Source organism: Rhinopithecus bieti, unplaced genomic scaffold, assembly GCF_001698545.2.
Source record: "Rhinopithecus bieti isolate Rb0 unplaced genomic scaffold, ASM169854v2 scaffold_11842, whole genome shotgun sequence".
NCBI classification, from domain to species: Eukaryota; Metazoa; Chordata; class Mammalia; order Primates; family Cercopithecidae; genus Rhinopithecus; species Rhinopithecus bieti.
In genome coordinates this window covers 186,736-210,114 of record NW_016806902.1, presented here as the reverse complement: position 1 = coordinate 210,114, position 23,379 = coordinate 186,736, and the positions used below count along the sequence as shown (strand labels likewise).

At 38.2% G+C, this 23,379-nt stretch overlaps 1 protein-coding gene across 4 annotated transcripts in view; it reads left to right on the top strand.

The window, feature by feature from the left end:
- KIT (KIT proto-oncogene, receptor tyrosine kinase) overlaps nt 1–23,379 on the top strand; it is an 83,071-nt gene that overhangs the window by 53,987 nt on the left and 5,705 nt on the right. The window contains exons 8-17 of one of the 4 annotated variants that reach the window (XM_017878648.1): nt 11,456–11,570; nt 13,858–14,039; nt 15,276–15,382; nt 15,475–15,601; nt 15,882–15,986; nt 16,070–16,180; nt 17,394–17,544; nt 19,397–19,485; nt 19,937–20,064; nt 21,123–21,245. In XM_017878648.1, coding sequence (XP_017734137.1) covers nt 11,456–11,570; nt 13,858–14,039; nt 15,276–15,382; nt 15,475–15,601; nt 15,882–15,986; nt 16,070–16,180; nt 17,394–17,544; nt 19,397–19,485; nt 19,937–20,064; nt 21,123–21,245 — 1,238 coding nt within the window. Of the gene's footprint in view, nt 1–11,455; nt 11,571–13,857; nt 14,052–15,275; nt 15,383–15,474; nt 15,602–15,881; nt 15,987–16,069; nt 16,181–17,393; nt 17,545–19,393; nt 19,486–19,936; nt 20,065–21,122; nt 21,246–23,379 lie in introns of all 4 variants that reach the window. The other 3 variants (XM_017878646.1, XM_017878647.1, XM_017878644.1) reach the window with 3 other exon arrangements.

The window sequence follows — 23,379 nt, the reverse complement described above, 5'->3', positions numbered from 1 at the left end:
CATAACAGAATTTTATTGTGGCTGCTCTTGTGTGATGCTTCTCAACCTTTCTGTGGTAAAAGACTTTCTTTTCTAAGATTCCCAATTCATTGTGGATCAATACTTCTTGTAAAATATAGTAAAACCAATTACTAGAAAAGTGAAATGAAAAGAACAGCGATATACAAAATACAAGCTCGGGTTTTTCTATGTTTTAGATTCAATAGATATAAAAATTACTCTCTGTCAAATTGCTCCTCCTCAGGGCTTCTTCTGAGTTTCTTATTTATCTCCTATGCACCAACAACAGCAGACCGTGGGTGGGGCCCACTCCACAGACCTCACTTTGAGAGCTCAGTGGTTGGGAATTTTATAAAGCAAGGTGCTTTGTGTCATTGCTGTTTCCCTGGCTTTAAGTCCAAAGGGGCGTTTAGATGTGTCTCTTTTCCTCCTTTTTCATGCTTCCATTTGCCAGTGTGTGGTCTGCCAGTTGGTCTTGAGATACTGACCTCAGGAAGGTGTTTTTGACTTTTCTGTGGCAGGGATAAAATTGCTACTATTTTACTTACCAGGCTAATTTGCCATTCCAGCAGGCTCAGTTTTAATCAGTGCTGCTGGTGAACCCATGCCTATTTGAAACTAGATAGGATATGTTGTTAACCTTCCAAAAGGATATCTTCTTGGATTCCCTGTAGGTAGGAGGCCTTTTCTGCATTCTGGAGTGTGGGTCTCTTAATACCCACCCAGCACTTCCTGAGGTCCCACTGTATTTCACTGGATATACAGATGAGGATCATGTTGGTCCTGACCTCAAGTTAAGCTCTTCAGAAGGTCTTTTCCTTGATGTCAGTTTGTTACAAATAGCAAATTGACAAAGGCATTTATTTCACTTACTTAACACGTTGGATTTCTTGATTGCCAAACGTTTGGACAGGGGTAGTAGCATTTATGTTTGAGCTTTAAACTGTCTCTGAGGTATGTCGCAGTTGCTCTTTACAGATATAGTTAGCTGATTTGTTTGTTGATTTTTTTAATTGAAAAAAATTCTAGTTAACATTATTATGTGGTAGTATTCTTCTAAATTTTATTTCAGTAGTTTTTGGGGAACAGGTGGGTTTTAGTTACATAGATAAGTTCTTTCATTGTGATTTGTGAGATTTTGGTGCATCTGTCACCCAAGCAGTGTACACTGTACCCATGTATAGTCTTTTATCCCTCACCCGCCTTCCACCCTTCTTCCCAGGTCCCCAGAGTTCATTCTGTCATTCTCATGATTTTGCATCCTCATCGCTTAGCTCTTGAGGTAGGATTTTTTTCATGTTAAATTTTAAAATCAAAACCTAAAATAATTTTACAGTTTTAAACTTAGGATACTTGTGGCCTTTTTGACATCATGTTAGCTGAGCCAGTTACATATGTAGGTGTACTGTATGGTTTATTTTGTAAATAAGCTCAACTTCAAGGACAAAAGGGATTGTGTTCTGCAAAAATCAGAATTGATAAAAATCAGAATAATGAATGCATAGTGTTAGTGCCGAAATTCAGCTTACTTTTACTCCGTGACACTAATGCATAATTGCTTAATAGATTCATCTGCAAGAAATGCTAGTGAAATCCTTGATTTGTCCTGGTTAAATGTTTGGCGGTTGAACAATCTATTTGTTTTGAAAATTCCACATGAAAATTTTAGTATATTGAATGTGGGGAAGGGGCATGTTTTAACTGCTTATATGGTAGACTTTAAAAAAATATTGTGCTCTGACAATTTATGTTAAGAAAATCAGTATATAACAACATGTTAAGCTTAAATGTTCTAATACTGTTTCTAACCTCTCTAATCAAGCCATGATTTACATGGACGTGTTGAACTGACTCAGTGACATTTAAGGTGGTTTATAATGGCCAAGAGCTATAACATGGTTGCCATCTTTGAGAACTTCTAGTGGAAACTGATAGGAATTTTCATTAAAAAACAAAGCAAAACCAAAAATTAGTGATTATATCTGCATTGAATTTGCATTACTCTAATTACTTTTGGAATTGCTTATCCAAGATGTGTATAGAAATCAAGTTCTTAAATCTGAAATGTTTGATATCCTTCAGTGAAAATGGTGATTTGTTTTCTTGGAAATGAAAATCAGGAAAAAAGTAGAATTTTGAAACCTTACCTCAAAGTGCTTTCTTAATAGGCATTACCCTTTCCAAAATTATTGGAAATATTAGAAAAAATGGCATTGCCAAGATGCTATGGGTAGCTTATGCTACTTATTTAGGAACTGATGGCCTCTTTGGTTATATTAAATGTCACACAATGAGGTTTTTTGCCAGATCCAGGACAAATAAAAGGCCAAATATGCACTTTAACCCTAATATATCCATTTGGCCTTTTTTCCCACTCCATCTCATAGTTCTTGAATAAATAACAAACTTCATAGTGGACTGAAAGGATAATCAGTAAAGTAAATATTTTGTAGGTTTATTTTGGCTTTAATTTTAAATACCCATGTGAATCCCAAAGTAATTTACATAATTGTAGAAATAAATTATGATTGATATGATAAGCCAGTTGTTTTTCAAACCTTTGGAATGATTTTAAGAAGATCCCGTAACCTTAAAGTGGATAGTTCAAAACATGATCTGGTAGCATTTCCAGGGCGGTATTATGCATTTAAAATATGTGGCAAATGGTATTTAGGGATCATAAATAGATCTCTTTCCCATCTTAAAGGCTTATCCTTTAATGACGAACTTCAGCCAGTGCGGTGGGAGTACTGTGATCCTCACGTGGTGGTGACGGGGAGGCAGACATTGAGAACTGAAGGGCTCCCTTTGATCATTAGCCTTACTTAGGATGCATTTAATGTTGAGCTAGATTGATACCCAAATGGCTGCTGAAGTGCACCAAATTAACTCAGAAGTCACCAATTTCACTGCATTTATGGAAGGGTGTTAACAGGGAGTTGAGAAACAATTTAAGGAAATGTTAAATAATGTATTATTTCTAAATCATTGCATCATATAATTAACATCCTATCTGTTGTTAGCAATTATTTATAGGTCATACAGTATACCAAAATCAGCCAAAGCAATAAATCACCCAGAATAAGGCCTCTTGATGAGAAAGATACCCTTTGACCATGTTTGCAAAGTCTGGGCTGCCTTTTAGTATTTTTGGTCATAGTTAAATCCAGTTATGGATGGCTGAACCAATTCTAGGGAGAAAATCCTGCAGATAAAGCACATAGCCAACTAGCTTTTGGCTAGCCAACCAGAAGTGATCACAGGTAGACTACTGTCAGTGCATTTGTGTTGCTGTAAAAAAAAAAAAAAAAAAAAAAAAAAAAAAAAAAAAACCCCAAGGCTGGGTGATTTATAAAGAGAAGAGGTTTTATTTGGCTCAGAGTTCTGCAGGCTGTAAGAAACATCTGCTTCTGGTGAGGGCTTCAGGAAGCTTCCACTCGTGGTGGAAGGGGAAGGGGAACAGGCATCGTGTGGCGAGAGAAAGAGAGAGGAGAAAAAGGGTGCCAGATTGTTTTTAAAACTCAGATCTCGAGGGAACTAATAGTGCGATAAGTCACTCATTCCCTCTAGGACAGCACCAAACTAATCATGAAAGAAAGATCTGTCCCCATGACACAGACACCTCCCATCAGGCCCCACCTCCAGTATTCAGGATCAGTTTTTAAACATGAGATTTGAAGGAGACAAATATTCAAACTGTATCATAGACCTGGGAAGCCAGCCATATAATGACTTCACCTGTTTGCCAGCTCTCCGGGTCACCCACCTGACTGGAATCTCCAAGTACCCTTATCCAGAGTAAAATAATAATGGCAGTCTTGCCTGCAAGGACTGCTCAGATTTGGTCCTTAAGGCCACTGTGCCCTTCAGGAAGATCCTCACAAAAAAGAGCGAAGTTACTAGAACTTCAACTTTTTTGGAAGATGGAAATGTCTTCCCACCACTTAACCTATTAGCTTTTATTTCCATTTTAAAAAAAAATGGTAGGACCTTTCAAAACATGCGTGTCCAAACCATACTTGTGTTAGAGGCCACAAATTTGAAGACTTGCTGTTGATTTTGCTTGAAAGTCTTTGCTTTTCAGTGTTTTCCCCATTAGGTGGATTCTATTAGAGTGACTTCCTCTTATATTAAATAATTAGAATTTTTAAACATTAAATAAAGTGCTGAATAGGACTCCTTTCTGATTTATTTACTTGCTTTTGAGAGTTTGCTCTAAGGCTGCAACAGTAACTGGAACATAGCTTGGTTTGTGTGAACATTTGTATACCACATATGTTTTTAAATTAAAACAATTTTTTCTTATTACAAAAGCATTATGTGAAGGGTAGAACAATTAGAAAATGTAAATAAAAGTAAAAATCATTTTAAGTTTATTTTACTTTTCTGTTTCTTTAGCTTTTATGGATTACCATTACTAATATTCTTTATTATATATTCCTCCAGACCATTCTTTTTTTAATAAAAATGAGATCATATTGCTTTATAACCTAGATTTTTGGCACTGCGCAACAAAAGCATTGTGACTGTCTTTCTATAACATCATTTTGGCATCTTAGTGTATGGATCTTTTATAATTTCTCTAGCCCATGCGTGATGCAATTTTGAGACATCCGGGAGTGAGGTGGGACTTTGAAATGATGTGACTGAATTTTAAAAGAAACCTGTCAGATCATTATTTAAAGTTTACAATTATCTTGTTTAATCTCTAACGAGTGACCTTGCTTAAGTGACTAGAAGTTAATAAGGTTATCATCTGTCGTTATCTTTCATGCCCTGTGTCTTCAACATATGATATGGTAGATGTACTGTGCTATCTTTCAGGATAGTTCTAAATTAAGGAATAGTTTTCAGATCTTCTTAGTGTGGTAACTAATCTATGTAAAAATCATTGCTTGTCTTTTCACATTAATCTTTTTATAGATAATGTGTGTTCATTTGAGATATCTGACAGTGTTTGAACTCTGTTTTTATTTTCTCTTCCTGAACTTGAAATGAGATTTTGTTCTCAAATTGCTTGGGAATTATGAATGTTGTTTTTGATGTGACACTCTAATATCTCTTTCTCCTTATAAAGAGGATCTCTGTGGAGGCAAGAATTGTTATAGATGTTTACATTGGAAAACAAAAAAAAGATATAATGGCAACCTACTTTTAAAGTAGAACTTGATTCTCTTCTGTTCTGAAAAAATTTAGCAGATGTAGCTCTGAACTAAGCTAAACATCTTCCCCTCCTCAAAGGTTGGTGTCATTACTGCTCCTCCCTATCTCATAAGAAAGTTGGTCTGGTGGGTGTGTTGCTAATTTAGGGGCCTTGATGTAAACACCGAACCTGTAAGAGAACTAGGTAACCTGTCTGGATCCATAGCCCTTGGTTGACCCCGTTTGTGTGGTTTGGCTATTTTTTTATATTGATGGTGGAAAAGCAGGAGAAACAGGTTTAGGTATGTAGCCATATAAACTTCTGCTGGAATTGACTCTAAACTTGGATACATAGACTTTGCTAAAAGCATTGAGTGGCCCCTTTTATATTGTGGAACTTCTACTATGTGGAGATTTTCTTTTCAATTGAGCCACTTGTTTTTACATCAAATTAGCTTCCTTCATTTACAGATGTATGCTAGGTCACCTGTAATGTAGTGAAACTTAAATTAATCCAAGAATAAGGACTTAATGTTTCCATGGGCATTCTGTCAATACTCGTCTTCTCCACTTCTGAATTATGTGGCAAAATGAATTAGCTACTTTTCCAGAGTAGGAAAAAGGAGACTTTGTCCCATGCCTGCACTCCTCGGCAGCAAGCAGAGTGGAATTGTGATGTGTGTACAGGTCTTCTTCCCCACGGCTGGGTGATACAGCAACAGTGTTCCTGTAAATTGAACAGTGATTCTGGCTGAAGAAATCTCTCTCCAAGTAGTTTCATCATTTTTCAACATAATCTCGTGATTGGGATATCTTTTTGATTGCTATTTAGAACAGGGGTTGGTAGAACTATAGTCTGCTGGCCAAAATTGGCCTGTAGCTTGTTTTTGTTTTGTTTTGTTTTTTGCTTTTGAGACAGAGTCTTGCTCTGTCGCCTGAACTGAAGTACAGTGGCACAATCTTGGCTCACTGCAACCTCCACTTCCCAGGTTCAAGCACTGCTCCTGCCTCAGCCTCCTGCATAGCTGGTATTACAGGCACCCGCCACCATGCCTGGCTTATTTTTGTATTTTTAGTAGAGACAGGGTTTCACCATGTTGGCCAGGCTGGTCTTGAACTCCTGACCTCAAGTGATCCTCCTGCCTTGGCCTCCCAAAGTGCTGGGATTACAGGCGTGAGCCACTGTACCCAGCCTATAACCTGTTTTTGAATGGCTCACAAACTAAGAACGTTATAGAATTTATTTTTGAGTAGTTGAAAAAAATCAGGAGATTTCATGAGACATGAGAGTACAACTCAAAGGTTAGTGCCCACAAAGAAAGTTTTATTGAAAACAGCCATGCCTATTTGATTATATATTGTCTATGAGCACATTTGTCCTACAGCTGCAGAACTGAGTTGCAGGAAAGACCTTATGACCCACAAATCTAAAATAGTCACCTGAAATATTTATCTCACCCCTTTATAGTAAAACTTTGCTGAGCCCTAGTTGAGAACATCACTTCATTAAGAGAATGATTTTTTTCTTTTTAAAATGACAGTCACTGTTAAAGTAAATAGGTACAGGAGATTGTAGTTGAGTTTTATTTTATTTGTTAAATAAACTTCTGTTAGTGTCCATATGCCAGTTTCTGGATATCTTTAAGAATGTATAAGACACAGTGTATGTCTAAAATATCTATTCTGGGAATTTTTTAAAAAGTGTAATATTCCTTTTAAAAGTAAAGTTGAGTTATTTTTATACTCCAATTTTAGCTGCCTTAAATTTCTTTATTATAATGGTATTATGGCACAAGTGTAGGTTTTGCACAGACCCCAAAACCGGGATAGTGACAAATTCTGGAAAAGCACTGCTTCATTGCCATTAAACACCAGCAAACCTCGAATTTTAAAAACAGAAATTCATTCTTATGATCCCTCTTCGTTTAGTCTTTTATTATTTGGATACTTAAGTGTTTGTGTTTTTTGTCCTGCTGATTATAAAATGTGGTCAAATGCACATTTATAGCGGAAGTTGGTTAAAGTGGCTGGGGTGAGAGAACTCTACTCAAAAAATGCCTCCCTGCATTTAGATGAAGAAAGGAAGACCCCTTCTACCACTGGCTTGTGTATTCCCTTTCAGCCACCAGCCCTCAGCTTTGTTATCTGTATTGTGTTCTTAAAATTCATTTTGTTCTTGCTTTCCACATGGACTGGATGGTGATGAAAAGGAATATTTTCCAAGATCACAAATCTGTGGGGTAAATCACTGGATGTGTAGGAGTTTTAATTGCAAGAGCAATAAATTCTCAGCAGAGTTACAAGCATCTGAAATCTGCCTACAAGCTGATCGGTGTTGTTGGAGATATCCGAATGACTCAGGTCTACAATGTTTTAAAGGCAAAAAGGCTATGTATTTTTTTTTTTTTATCTCCACAGTAAATGCATAACTTATATACCTCTTAGGCTTATCTAAACCTCCAACTTGGGAGGAATTAGGGAATGTGTCATTTGCTATACTGCTTATTGTAGAATATCTAAGAAGCCACAGCTCAGATTTAACCTGGAGAACTGCAGAGTTATGTATCTTTAAAAGCAAGATGTATATTTAATGCCAAACACAGTGCATTGAGGCACTTACAAAATGCAAATGAGCTGAGATTTTCATTTTTAGGAATTAGATTTCTACCTGGCTCATTCTTTATGCATTAAATATTTTCATAATGCAACTTGCCATATACAGCTCATGCTGTACTAGTATGTCTCATCCTTTTCAGAAGGAGGTCTCTTAGCACCAGTGTTAGGGAAAAGGCTGGACCGAGGTGAGGCAAGAAAGGCAACTAGAGTGTGAAATGTAAGGAGGTACTCGCACAGGTACCCGCTCATAGGCCCTTTAGGGTTAGTGCCCTTCTTATTTTTAGGCTCTGGGTGCTTCTCGTGCCCTACTCTAGTCCTGGCTTTGATAAGCATTCCTTAAAGGCCCTTTAAAAAAGTACACTGCTGGGTCATATCCTCAGCTTACCAGATCTCTGGAGGTGTGGCCCAGAAATGTGCATTTATCCTCTTCCCTTGGAGAGTCTAAGGCATATTGAAGATTTAGGACCCTGTGAACTTGGTTGGCCAACCTCAGGCCAACAGGACAAAAGCTGCTCAATTAGCCTTAGGTTATGACCCACCTGGGATAGGAGCTTAACAAAACTGCTTAATTAACCGGCACATGGGAACAAGTAGGCCAGCCAGACCACACCGTTGGCATCCATGGCTGTTGTATAACTGCTACCAGGTGTTACGCTAGAAGGCTTGGATGTTAGAGCACACTTGTAACCAAAGCTAAATGGAATTGATTATGTAATTTTGAGCTGTTCCAATTTTTTAATTAAACAATGTTTTATAGGTTCACTTTCAGCTACCCATTCATTGCAAAATAAAATTAGAATTAAAAGAATAAAATAGAAACTTTTCATAATCCTACTACCCAGAGATAATCATTGTTGACATCATCTTAAAGTGTGCTTTCAGCCCTTCCTCCGCCTCTTGAGTTAATATTAAATTCCACTAAGAATTTACCGTGTAGCGTTATAAGCATTAGGAAGTATGAGTGTTAAGGGAATATAGGTATGAGTACATCTGTTTGTGAACTTAGCTCCTATTTGAGTCCTATTCAGTTATCTCTACCATCTTAGTGTAGACTGATCCCACTCATCATTCATCTCAGTGTTATAAAGAATTCATGTGGTCAGCCACTTGGATTTCTTATCTCATGGCCCTCTATTGCAAAAATAATAGAAATAGTGCCATATTTACAAAAGTCACCATTAGGCTGTTCTCACAGTTCTCTTCTTGTGATTCTATAATTGAATGCCTTTGGAATCTTAGAGACTTGTTCCTTTGGGTGGGGTCTTCATCATTCAACAGCCTCTTACTCTGCGCCTGCTGTGGGTCACACTGAGCTAGGAGTTACAAGTATACTCAATCAGTAAGATGTCATTTCTGCCCTCGAGAACATCGAGTCTGATGGAGGAGGCAGACCAAGATCTTGCATACCAGCATCAGGTGTTCATAAATGCTTTGGGAATAAGGAAAGGAGAGAGACCAACTTGGCATCAGAGAGTTTAGGCTTGCTTAGAAAAGGAGGTGAGACTTAAACTGAGTCCAGAGAGACCCACAGTATGGCACCTAGAGTCCCCAGCAAATAGCATTATCCTAAGGGTCTGCTGATTTTTTGTGTTGTGTCCTACTTTTCAGCTTGATCACACAGTTGCCCATGATAATTAAATGAAACTTGCCAGATGGATGCTTTCGCAAGACGATGGCTTGTCTTCTTGCTCTATTTGTGAAAGCTGGCATTGGATCCAAACTCTCAAGGATGCCCTTACCTTGAGATTGTTTTGGAGAGTTTCTCTTTTGTGTATATTAGCCAAATGGCCTGCTCATCAGCAGGGCCAGGTTGAGTGACAGGTGGGTGTGTCATGCATGTGGATACTCTGATCTCTGCCTACTCATTTGCCTCCAGGGAGGTGAGGTGCTGAGAGGTTGTTCTACAAAGATGTCGTTTATCAGTGTTACCTTCCTTTGGGGAAATAAACTTCCTAAGTTTCTGATCTGTCAGTCTTTCCTTCTCACTGCTTTTATTTTCCCTATCAGTTGTAACATAATTGATGTTGAATTCCCTGTGCATTGGGTTAAAATATATACCTTATCAGACTATTTTAAAGAAGGAATTTTTAGATTATTGAGGAGAATAGAGTGGCAAATACAGTTCATTTCATTTGTAGTGAAATTAATTATCCAAGAAAGGTAGATATTCTGATTATAAAAGAATAACTCAGGAATAATAGTAACACAAAATTTTCTTTTTGAGATGGAGTCCTACTCTGTCACCCAGGCTGGAGTGCAGTGGTGGTCACTGCAACCTCTGCCTCCCGGGTTCAAGCCATCCTCCTGCCTCAGCCTACCGAGTAGCTAGGACTACAGGCGCATGCCACCATGCCCAGCTAATTTTTGTGTTTTTAGTAGAGATGCGGTTTCACCGTGTTGCCCAGGCTAGTCTCCAACTCCTGACCTCAGGTGATCCACTGCCTCAGCCTCCCAAAATGTGCTGAGATTGTAGGCTTGAGCCACCGTGCCCAGCAATAATAATAATAAATAACTGTTTCATTTCTATAAGTCATTCTTAGCTCTCTCTATGCGCCATCTCATTTAATTGTCTCAATATCCCTGTGAGATGGGCACAGTTATTATTCCTATTTTACACATGAGGAAACAAAAATTTAGAGAGATGTAGAAACTTACTCAAGTTCAAAGACCTGACAAATGTAAGAGCTGGTATTCAGATGTGTCCACTATGCATGGGGCTCCCGTAATTCTGTGCTTAGACTTGGCACAATCAATGCTGTACTCCGAGTACAGGGTGAGCATATCACCATCCCTGCCATCCTGATGCTTCTGTTGAGCTTATTTATTCTCAAAGGGTTAGAATCCTTCAGATGTATTGCTATCGAAACCACCGAGTGCATCTTCCTTTTACTTTGTAAATAACTTCAAAAATTAGAAATTCTTGAGTATCAGCTGGTTATTGTAGTTACATAGAAATACCAAATTAGAGCATTTCTGCTGTTACAGTGAATATATTCAGATATATATATATATATATTCAGGTTCATATATACACAAATACATAAATCTTGGGCTGGTTTTCTCTTCTAGTTTTCTGTTCATATTTTGCATTTGAAACAAAGATTTTAAGTAAAGCCCATATTGTATTTTACTCTTTATGTTCTAGCTTCTGTGTAAATAGAGTGATTCAGCTTTTAATCAGCACCACCCTTCCACCCCCGAAAAGGAGACAATTTGTGTAAGAGCAAAGAGTGGGGCTTATCTTTTCCTCTAACAACTCCTAATTTCATCCATTCCAGTTCCCACAATAACTTGAAATTCCTAGGGCAGGTACAGTTGCTTGAAATCCCATTGGCAGGAATCCTTTAAAGTGGATTTTTACCTATAGAGCACTTTGGAGCTCTGGAGTCTTGATTAGAAGCAGTCTTTCAGATCCCCACTCCCTGAAAGCAGAAGCTCTGCAGTTGGCCCTGCGACCTCTGCCTCAGCCATCTGCTCTGGGGCTGGGCCACTGTCACTGGGAAAGCCTTTCTGGGTTGGACCCTGACAGCCGCCTCCTTGTACCTTCCACTCCCTGGTTCAGATTCTGCCCTTTGAACATGCTCCCTCAGCCTCCTCAGCAGCCTCAGGAAGGTTGTAGGGATTAGACAGGGAGTGAAGTGAATGTTGCTGAGGTTTTTCAGCACTCTGACATATGGCCACTTCTGTTTTCCTGCAGCAAAACCAGAAATCCTGACTTACGACAGGCTCGTGAATGGCATGCTCCAATGTGTGGCAGCAGGATTCCCAGAACCCACAATAGATTGGTATTTTTGTCCGGGAACTGAGCAGAGGTGAGATGATTATTTTTGGCACTGCTTATAATGCATAGAGGAAGGACTGTAGTTCACTTGAATTTCAAATATGTTTTCTGATTTTTTTTAAAAAAAAGCTTTGTTTTGATTATTTTTTTTTTCTAGCCATGTGGCTTTTAGAAGGGATAATTGCTGTATTTTCTTGGTAGACATTAATTTTGTTTGCTGAAAATGATTACTGAATGACTTCTCTATTTTGGTGGTTATCTTTCTGGATTTATCATGCAATTTCTAGCCTGCAGGTAGATAAAGCAATTTTGCAGGACAGAGTAATTAGATTTCCATTCTATACACAGGAGGTAATGTGTGTGGGAAATGTGACTGTAGTTATCATGAAAAAATTACCTCAGTAGTTAATTGCCAAGTTACCAAAAAGTAATGATCGCACAATTACAACATACATATGGCGTTTGCAAGCGACCGCTTTTAAAAAGGGTTTCTTCTTGATTAGGTGCCCAACCCCTGAAAAGAGAACATCTGGCACTGTGCTGCTTGCCCCTCACCATCCACACTTAAGCCTTAAATTGTCCTTTTGCGTTACCTGAAGACGAAAATGGGGTCACTATAGCTGTTTTCATCCATCAATTGCTATTTTATGCTCGGGCTTTAAAAGCCCAGGTTAACGTCACAATTGAATAGTCAGTATGATCGCAGAAATTTTCTTTTTCATGGAATAAGCCTCTTTATCACAACAAGTTGGAAGGGGTTACATCAGATTGCTGTTTTCAGCTGGGTTTTAGGAGAGTGTTTTCTTTTGGGGAATGCTAAGGAGCCCCTGGGAGGAATGACCACAGCGGAAGCAAGCCCCGTAGTTACAGGCATTAATTCAGTAGATACACAGGGAGTGGCGAGTGTGTACCGGACACTATTCTAATGGACAGAACACACCCAAGTCTTTTTGCCTTTCTGAGTTTATATTCTAGTGCAGGGGTGTTCCATCTTTTGGCTTCCCTGGGCCACATAGGAAGAAGACGACTGTCTTAGGCCACACATAAAATACAGTAACACTAATGATAGCTGATGAGCTAAAATAAAAATTGCAAACAAAACTCATAATGTTTTAAGCTTTATGAATTTGTGTTGGGTCGCATTCAAAGCTGTCCTGGGCCACATGTGGGCTGCAGGTTGGACAAGCTTGTTCTAGTGGGTAGAGACACATAATAGATGGAATAAACAGTGAATGTATGTAGGTGTTAAGAAGAGAAACAGGAAATAGCTAGGTATTTAGAATAGGGAAGTTGGGGTCTGGCTCATGAAAAGGATCCCTTGCAGTGGTGGTCTCAGCCACTTACAGTACAACTAGGCCTTCCTGCTTAGAACTCAAACTTCGGTCCTCACTTTGACTATTTCCCGGTCTACATTCTTGATTTTTTGTTGTTGTTGAGACGGAGTCTCACTCTGTTGCCCAGGCTGGAGTACAGCGGAGTGATCTTGGCTCACTGCAACCTCTGCCTCTTGGCTTCAAGTGATTCTCCTGTCTCAGCCTCCGAGTAGCTGGGATTACAGGTGCCTGCCACCACGCCCAACTAATTTTTGTGTTTTTAGTAGAGACAGAGTTTCACCGTGTTGGCCAGTCTGGTCTCGAACTCCTGACTTCAGGTGATCTGCCCGCCTCAGCCTTCTAAAGTGCTGAGATTACAGGTGTGAGCTACTGCGCCCAGTCCCTTGAAGATTTTTATGCTTTCCTCCTCTATGCTATTTATTTTCAGCCATTCACGTACCCTTTTGAAGCTTGTTTATTTTAGGGATCTGCTGTGTACCAGCATATATGCCTGCCGTTTTACTGAATTCCTTTCCAGTCCTTTCAGTAACCCTCTGCAATGGCTATTTTTTTTTTTTTTTTTTTTTGTATTCTTTAGTAGAGACGGGGTTTCACCGTATTAGCCAGGGTGGTCTCGATCTCCTGACCTTGTGATCCGCCCGTCTCGGCCTCCCAAAGTGCTGGGATTACAGGCTTGAGCCACCGCGCCCGGCCTGCAATGGCTATTACCAGCCCCGTTTTACAGTGGTAGAAACTCAGTCTTTAACTCATCAGGATTCAAACCCACATCTGACTCCAAAGCCTCCTCTGCCCTTTCTTCTCTTCCCCAGTGCTTTTTTCACTCGCTAGGTCACCAAAGTGCTTATTCTTAGACACTTGTAAAAGGACATTTTCTGTTGATTATGAACCTCTAACTTTGTTTTAAAAGTGTGCCACATCCCAAGGGTCTTATGTATTTATTTATTTTCCTAGAGTAAACCTGGGCTTTTGTTTTCTTCCCTTTAGATGCTCTGCTTCTGTACTGCCAGTGGATGTGCAGACACTAAACGCATCTGGGCCACCATTTGGAAAACTAGTGGTTCAGAGCTCCATAGATTCTAGTGCATTCAAGCACAATGGCACGGTTGAATGTAAGGCTTACAACGATGTGGGCAAGACTTCTGCCTATTTTAACTTTGCATTTAAAGGTAACAACAAAGGTATATTTCTTTTTAATCCAATTTAAGGGGATGTTTAGGCTCTGTCTACCATATCAATCATGATTTTAAGTTCATTCCAACATTGACCATGTCATTTCTGGTAATACGTACATCACACCATACTGTCATCAAACTCGCTACGTTTCATTTTGTACTAGCTTGTTAAGTATATGTTTTTACCAGAGCACTTTTAACCATGCTACTTTATATATTTTATATGTATGTGTGTCTCTTTTATATAATTAGTTGTATATTTACAGTTGTCTCCATTAAAAAGGGGTAGAGAAAGCAAATGGGGGGAATATATTTACCTTACACCCAAACAGAATTAGAACAATCTAACATTTAAATTCAATTAAAAATTTCAGTTATTTAAAATGAATTATTTTAACACTTTGCCAGACACTGTATCCAAAAGTTACCACTGCCTTTATGAAGTCATGTTAGCAAGTTATTTCTTTAAAATATTTAAAATTTGATTCATGTGTGACTAACTCTCTTAACATAAGTTGAAAGTTCCTTGTGGGCAAACTGATGAATTGGTACAAAGTGGGAAGACAAAGAAAGTGGGCACTTACTTTTTAGGCCTTCTTGAGTTTGCTTTTTTTGGTTTTGGTTTTTTGTTTTTTTTTTTTTTTTGAGTCGGCCAAAAGACTAGTGCAAAAAAGTGAGCGTATTTTCTCAGGTTTGAGTAATGGGAGGGGGGAAGGAATTTTAGTAATGAGGGGAAGAATCTTCCATTGTTCTACATCATCGATTTTTCAGACAGGGCTATGAAAAGAATACCTTAAAATGGTTTTTTTTTGGTTGTGAAAGACATTCATGCTCAGTGTAGAAAATTTAGAAAATACAGGGAAGTGTAAAGAAGAAAATATAAACCATCCGTAAAGGAAGCTTCTTTTTTAAAGTTGTACAAGGCAGGAATTTGACTGAAGTACAAAGTGCATTCAGATGTTGCTTTTCATTGAAAAACAGCATAAATTATTCCTTTTCTACAGAAATCTCAACTTCTATTCTGCAGTATTCTGGTTTCAAGTTATATTTTTAAAGATTCATTTGAATAACAAGAGTACGATGTAACCAAGGTGAAGCTCTGAGAGTCACATAGCTTTGCTTCCTGCCATGGGCTATGAGTTGGGAGGTGGGTCAGTTTGGGAATGAGTGGCTGTGGTAGAGATCCCATCCTGCCAAAGTTTGTGATTCCACATTTCTGTTTGATTTTAGAGCAAATCCATCCCCACACCCTGTTCACTCCTTTGCTGATTGGTTTTGTAATCGTAGCTGGCATGATGTGCATTATTGTGATGATTCTAACCTACAAATATTTACAGGTAACCATTTATTTGTTCTCTCTCCAGAGTGCTCTAATGACTCCGACAATAATTCTTAAAAAGGTGATCTATTTTCCCCTTTCTCCCCACAGAAACCCATGTATGAAGTACAGTGGAAGGTTGTTGAGGAGATAAATGGAAACAATTACGTTTACATAGACCCAACACAACTTCCTTATGATCACAAATGGGAGTTTCCCAGAAACAGGCTGAGTTTTGGTCAGTATGAAACAGGGGCTTTCCGTGTCACCTTTTTGGGTACACATAACAATGACTTTAAGGAACTCCAGTAGCTTCCTTTGTTTTGTTCCACCCGAAACAATGAGTTTTCTGTGAAATTGCACCCCTTTTGATAGGTTTGGCATAGAGAACATTGTAGGAAAATGTCTCTAGACAAAATTGTTTTTAATTCCTTTATTGATTTTGAAACTACATAAATGATCCTTCAATTCCACCACCAGCACCACCACCACTTACCTTGTTGTCTTCCTTCCTACAGGGAAAACCCTGGGTGCTGGCGCTTTCGGGAAGGTTGTTGAGGCAACTGCTTATGGCTTAATTAAGTCGGACGCGGCCATGACTGTCGCTGTAAAGATGCTCAAACGTAAGTTCCTGTATGGTACTGCGTGCACTCGACATCAGTTTGCCAATTGTGCTTTTTGCTAAAATGCATGTTTCCAATTTTAGCAAGTGCCCATTTAACAGAACGAGAAGCCCTCATGTCTGAACTCAAAGTCCTGAGTTACCTTGGTAATCATATGAATATTGTGAATCTTCTTGGAGCCTGCACCATTGGAGGTAAAGCCATGTCCAAACTGCCTTTTATTGTCTGTCAAGTTATCAGAACATGACATTTTAATATGATTTTGACAATGTTAGATTATAAAGTGCTTGGAAGATTTTTTACCCAGACTATTGTTCTCTCTTGCTAGATTTTGTTTTCCTTATTGTTCTTAAGAATGCAGATTTTAATTTTATCATTATGGGGTAGAACAGCCCAGGACATAAACTAGTTATTGTCGTATTTGTAACATCAACAACATTGGCCTCTTGAATATCTCATCCCAACCAGAAGGCTTCTCTTACCTTGTAAGCTTTATATATTTCTTGATCATATTTAGCCACTGAAAGGGTTAATATTAATTTGCACACTATAATTTAAAATAGGCCCCTAAGCCTACTGGTTCTCAAATATACACCAAATGAGGCAAACATTTCACTTCTGTAAAAAATAAGTTTCCAATTTGAAGCCTTAGTTGAGGTTCCCATCAAGGAAGTCTGTGATGTTCGCAGAAAGTATTTCAGTTGAAAGAAACAAAGATGTGTAAAATGAGCTGTTTCTGGAGATCCATGGTAAAGCTGACAGCTTTATATAATGTCTTCAAACAACCCCCATAAATGTTGCTTCACCACATCATGAATTGTTCATGAGAAAATTTCTTTCCCAAGTTAATTAGTTGCCTGTTACTTCCAAATTACAGTTTTAAACATTCATAACACCAAAAAATTTTTCAACTAGTAGTGCTCAGAACACAGGTCATTTTAGGTTTTCACTCACTTTCCAGTCTCGTCCCAGCTGGCTGCTCCATGTGACTGATTTTCCCACTCTGCCGCAGTTTGTGCCTTCATTATTTCCATAATAACGTTACAGCGAGTGTGTGAAGCCCTGCTGTAAACAGAAGTGAATCAAAGGATTCACGTAGGAAGCTTGATCATAGTAGAACCTTTGAAAGCAGTAACTTCTGTCTGTAAAACCAGCAATCACGCTTGGCCCCAAATACTAATGTCATTTAGAAATTCAGGTTAAAAGAGACTTGCTTATTTTATGTTACTCCACGTAATGCTGCTTTTTTGATAAGCAGTGTTAATATATAGGATTGTATTGGGACTAAGTAGGCTTATCCACTGAAGCTAAATATTAGTGGCCATGACCACCCTTGGGTATTTTTATGGGAGGCAGAATTAATCTATATATCTCACCTCTTTCTAACCTTTTCTTATGTGCTTTTAGGGCCCACCCTGGTCATTACAGAATATTGTTGCTATGGTGATCTTTTGAATTTTTTGAGAAGAAAACGTGATTCTTTTATTTGTTCAAAGCAGGAAGATCATGCAGAAACTGCACTTTATAAGAATCTTCTGCATTCAAAGGAGTCTTCCTGGTAAGACTGATTTACATAAATAGTTAGCTGTTGACAGGCAGTTCATGGGGTCATAAGGGTTTGCAATCAAGGCTGATTCTTTAAAAAATGAACTGAGGTACTCTGAGGTATGAAATCAAAATTATTAAATCATTTAAATGTGATTAACAGTTTAGAAAGTTCAAATTGTGTTTCTAAAGATTCAAACTGTGTTAAACCTAGATTTTGCTGATTTTAAAAAATGCATTTTAGTTTTTTTCTACACTTTAGTTTCATGCAACTGAATGAATTCTATTTCTGTTTCTCTTACGGTTCTGTCCTGCATGTATTTCCATTTATACCGTTGAGCTTGGTACTATATGCATGTTTCCAGTGAGATACTGTTTATAGGGAAAATGCTAAAGCCTCTCAAGTTGCCACAATAAAATCCCTTTAAAACCTTTGGCAGAATGACAAAGAGCTCTGAACATATCTCTACATGTAGGCTTTTTGCCATCGACCTCTGGATTATTCCTATATACCTTGCCTCTTGCCCCTTTTAATTCATCATGCTATTAAAAGTCGTAACTATTCCAGCACATTTTTTAAAATTCTGGACATTATTTTCATCTCTTTTGTCATTGATGCCATTCTGAATTTGAATCATGTATAAAGAGCTTCGAGTTTGATTTACAACCAGAGAAGAATTCTTCTCATACCTTGCCTATTCTTTCTTTGGAAATGCTGTTAAGAGCCACCATTTGAGAAGACTTCCTAGATGTACCCAGTCCAACAGAAGTCATGGTTATTTCGCCCAGTCCCCTATACTGTATATTGCTGCAGTTGTGTGGTAGATTTCTCCTATCCTTTTTATGCACTTTGTATCCACTACATCTTGCGATGGCAAGACATTGCCTCCTGAACTCTTAACACCAGGCCCTCAAGGAGACCTCAGTAAATATTATTGATGGGCAATTACCTTTTAAAGCCATTTTTTGTACCTCTGACTGAAGTTTAAAACCCCAGGTGAAACTTTTATTTTTTTTAATCCTATAAACTTGAGTAATGTAAAGTGGTAGTAGAAACTGTACACAACCACTTTTTGTTAGTTTCTCTTGGGCATGTGCTCATTATATGAAGAAATGAGCCATTTCGCTTCTTTCTGAAACCTTGGCCCTATATATATCCTTTAACTTTCTGATATAATGGCCTAAATTGTTCAATCCTGTGTGATGTTCTTTGTGCTTTGGGATCCCATATGGGATTGGAACCACCAGCACACTCTGAAGGAGATTGTTGTCATGGTGTTTCTATGCTAATCAGAAGCAGGAAGTACTAGAAATCTTGAAGAGTCTCCAGCCAAATGTTGCAGATTGAAGAGGTCCAGATGGTTCAGAAAATCATCCAAATTATTGGTGTTTATCTGAACCAACTTGATTTTTTTTAAAAAACCTTTTTCCATCAGTCACTGTATGTTAACGATCTCTGCCTCCCCCATAACACATCTTGGAAGCTCTTCTTTGTCTTTCTTTCATCTTGTCTCCTGGGGCTCATTGAGAGAGTTTGAGGTAATACAGGATACCATATTTGGCTCTCTGTCTCCCGTTAAATTCATTGTGTCAAGAGATGGGAAATTTCTAACCTGAGTCCTCTATATGATTAAACACAAAAAGGACACCTAGTTTCTGGGCATGGACCCCAATATCAAATATTAAAAAGTCGTATCTTACAGAACAAGATTTTCAAACTCTTCTTTCAAACTTTACATGATTTTCTTCAAATTGGTCCAGTCTATTATGTAGCAAAGGGGATGAGGAGGTAGAGACTGACCCGTGAGTGCCCTTCTGCATGTCCCACTTGATTCAGTCATGACTTGTTTCATCTCTCCCAGCAGCGATAGTACTAATGAGTACATGGACATGAAACCTGGAGTTTCTTATGTTGTCCCAACCAAGGCTGACAAAAGGAGATCTGCGAGAATAGGTGAGTACCTACCTATCAAGCAACAAGAGCAACTTTATTTACAAAGAGTATATCTATCATGCTAATGTGGCATATGACATCATTCCCAGTAGCAACGATGCAGACCAGTTCTGCTTTACGGTAGCAGTGCCAATGGTCAATGGCAGTTAGGGTTGTAAGTGGGAATTTGGGGTCAGAGCATTTGTTTTTGTGCCTGAGCATCTTACTATAGATATGGGATCTTTGTATTAATTCGCCATCCCTCTCTACGGATTTTGTAACCCAGCCTAGGATTGTTAAATATTAACTTTGTGATTCAGCATCTACCTTTGCTGGACACGAAAGAAGTGATCTGCCTGCAAGTTCACATTAGTTCATTCATTACCAGCCTTTGGTATTGTCATTGCCCCGTCTTTTCCTTTCCTAACCTTTATGGTTTTAATCGCTAAGAAAAATCCTCTCTTCCTCACAGGCTCATACATAGAAAGAGATGTGACTCCCGCCATCATGGAGGATGACGAGTTGGCCCTAGACTTAGAAGACTTGCTGAGCTTTTCTTACCAGGTGGCAAAGGGCATGGCTTTCCTTGCCTCCAAGAATGTAAGTGGGAGTGATTCTCAAAAGAGTTTTGTGTTTTGGTTTTTTGATTTTTTTTTTTTTCTTGAAAACAGAGCATTTTAGAGCCATAGTTAGAATGCAGAGTGTCATTTTGAAGTGTGGTAACCAAAAGCAGAGGAAATTTAGTTTCTTCATGTTCCAACGGCTGTCTCTTTGGAATTCCTGTTCTAATTTGTAAGCTTTAAAGTGCAAGCCTGTCTAAATGAGTTTTTCTATGAATATTCTTTTATATGCAGTGAAATTCATTTAAAACTTTTGGCTTTTAGGATATAGGATATGTTCCTAGAGAACAGAATCATTTTATCAGTAAAAGCAGAGGGTACCTCGTAGTTACAAGGCTTAGGGTGAAGCATAGACTTGAGTTTTATTGAAGTTAGATCCAAATATTATATGTGTGGCTTATGAAGTATCAGGAAATAAGGGGTCAGAGAGAATAATAAACACTTGGGAGAAGGATAGGAATGGAAAGAGAATGATGGAATGAAAACAAGGAGCATGGTCTGTAGAAGGGTGAGAGGAATTCCTTAGGAAGTAAGATTAACCAAACAATGAGGTTACCAGTCCTACCCTTAAATGTCATGGGTGACATTTCCCAACAATTACCAAACTAAGAAAGGATATAGGATGGCTGAAATAAAGACCTTCTTCCATGTGTCCTTGGGAGATGTTAGATTGAAGTTGCAAAGGCATGTTAGGAACTCTGTGAAAGGACATTCAAAGAAATGCATGCAAAATGAATTTTCAGTTTAAACAATATGATATGACTATTTCTTATGTATTTCCCTATGAATGAAAGCAGTCCTGAGAAGAAAATAGCATTTATTAGAATTGCTTTTGAAACAGATTATAGTAATTAGACTCTTGATTATGTGAACATCATTCAAGGCATACTTTTGATTTTTTGGTGTACTGAATACTTTAGAACAAAAGTATTGGATTTGTTATAATATAAGCAACACTCTAATATTCAAAAGTTAGTTTTCACTCTTTACAAGTTAAAATGAATTTAAATGGTTTTCTTTTCTCCTCCAACCTAATAGTGTATTCACAGAGACTTGGCAGCCAGAAATATCCTCCTTACTCATGGTCGGATCACAAAGATTTGTGATTTTGGTCTAGCCAGAGACATCAAGAATGATTCTAATTATGTGGTTAAAGGAAACGTGAGTACCCATTCTCTGCTTGACAGTCCTGCAAAGGATTTTTAGTTTCAACTTTTGATAAAAATTGTTTGCTATGATTTTCATAATGTAAATCCTGTCTAGGGATGTCACACATTTTAGCAGTCAAATTAAGTGTACTTCAGCAAAATTTGCATGGTATGCTGAACATTACTACAACTAACATTCAATAATAGAATTCCTAATTCTAATTGTGTAATTATGGGGCATGTGAAGGAAACAGAAATAGCCTTAATTTTCATTATAGCCTGAGAATAGCAATGAACTTGATTTTGCTCAAGTGTAACAAATGTAGGTCATTGAAGGTCACAGCAGGATAAATTTTGGCGGGATTGACATGCCGTGTGAAAAATACTAAAATCTAAGATCGTGTTCAGAGTTAGCTATATAGAATGTTGGATCCTAGAATACACGGAGAGCTATTAATTAGGTTCATAAGTAATAGTGGGTTTGTAGAACATAGTAAATGTTTTTCAAAGTGCTGTATTTCATTGCCAATTACTGAATCCTCAGAACAAACCCTCGTCCTATAATTGCAGCACCTTCCTATTTTAAAAGTTGGAGAAACTAAGGCATAGTATATTTTAGTGCTTTTTATCTGAGGTGACACAAGGCAGTAGAGACTGAAACCAGAGCCTGTGATTTCCAGATTGGCATCTCATCGCCATGGAAAACCATATCGCCCTTTATATTCTTCTGTGCCTGTCTTCCTGGGCTCATTTCTACAGTCAGATTTATTCCTGGAGGTGGATTTTGGGCCCCTTATGATGATGTAGTGTCCCCCTCATCACAGCGGCGTCTCTATTGGTAGCCTGTACCCGACTTGGTTTTGTAAGAGTGTTGCTGTGTTTATCTCCTGGCCAAAGCATGAATTTCTGAAAAGGCTGCCCCGAAGCTAGATATTATCATCAGGAGTGATAATAAAAACAACTTCTCTTCATCCTCGTGCAATTTTGGAAGGAAGAATGATAAGTTGTTAATGATCCAGTCCTCTGAATATTGACCAAAGGGAGGAGGAGGAAGGTGGCAGTCTCCAGGCCCAGTCTTGATGAATTCTGTAATCTGTCTCCATTATTTCCTGGCTGTGTAATTTTGTCAAGAGTTATGCAATACCTCTGAATCTTTGGTTTTTTTTTTTTCCCCCTTGGGAATAATAGTGATTCCTGACTGAGAAAGTTATGAGTTAATATATGTAAAGTGCTCAGGACAGTGCCAGACATATTGTTACTATTCTTTATAGATGTCTTATTTACGATCTAAATAATCATGATGATGGTTATATACTGTCTTGTTATTGGTTAGTGACCTTAGTTTGAATTGACAGAGGGGTTGGCTCCATCAGGCTTCCAGACTGTAGAGTCCAGTTCAAGTCAGTTGAACTAACCAGTCACAGACGTCGCTTTCACCTGTCTAGTGGGTAAGGAGAATTTCTGGAACAAGATAAGAAACTCAAACATGTTACTGTCCTGCATTTATGTCATCATCATTTGAGATCTCCTTGTTGTGTCAGGTTCTCTGAAGTTCTTTCCTTTCACATGAGTTCTTCATCATTTTTCATGTCATGGCCCCTTTTAGAGTCTGGTAAAGCCTATGGAACCCTTATCAGAACACTGTTTTCAACGCCTATGATGAAATATGTAGGATTACCAAGGAAAACAGTTAAACCGTAATAGCTATCAAGTTATTAAGTAAATTTGTGATATGTCAGTACATGTGTTTACTACAGAGAGTAACAGGCTCTGTTAGGTTGGTGCAAAAGTAATTGTGGGTTTTGCTATTACTTTTTTCTAAAAACCACTGTAATTTTAGAGTGGTGATTAATGTAAATATGATTTTGAGATACCTGTAAAAACTTAATAGGATATGAAGATGTTCATGACAAAGTCTCAGGTAGAGCTAATACTGTGGTTTATCACCTTTGTTAGTAATTTGAAGAAATGCTAAATTTCATCTAGAAATTAGCAAAACTAAGGATGTCATTTTTCCTTTCCAAGTTCACAGGCCCCTGAATTTGACACCCATAGATCTCAGGTTAGGAGCCCTCATAGGAACTTCAGCACAACATCTAGGAAGAGAAGGGATGTTGGAAGTTTGTTTTGTTTTGTTTTTTTAAAAC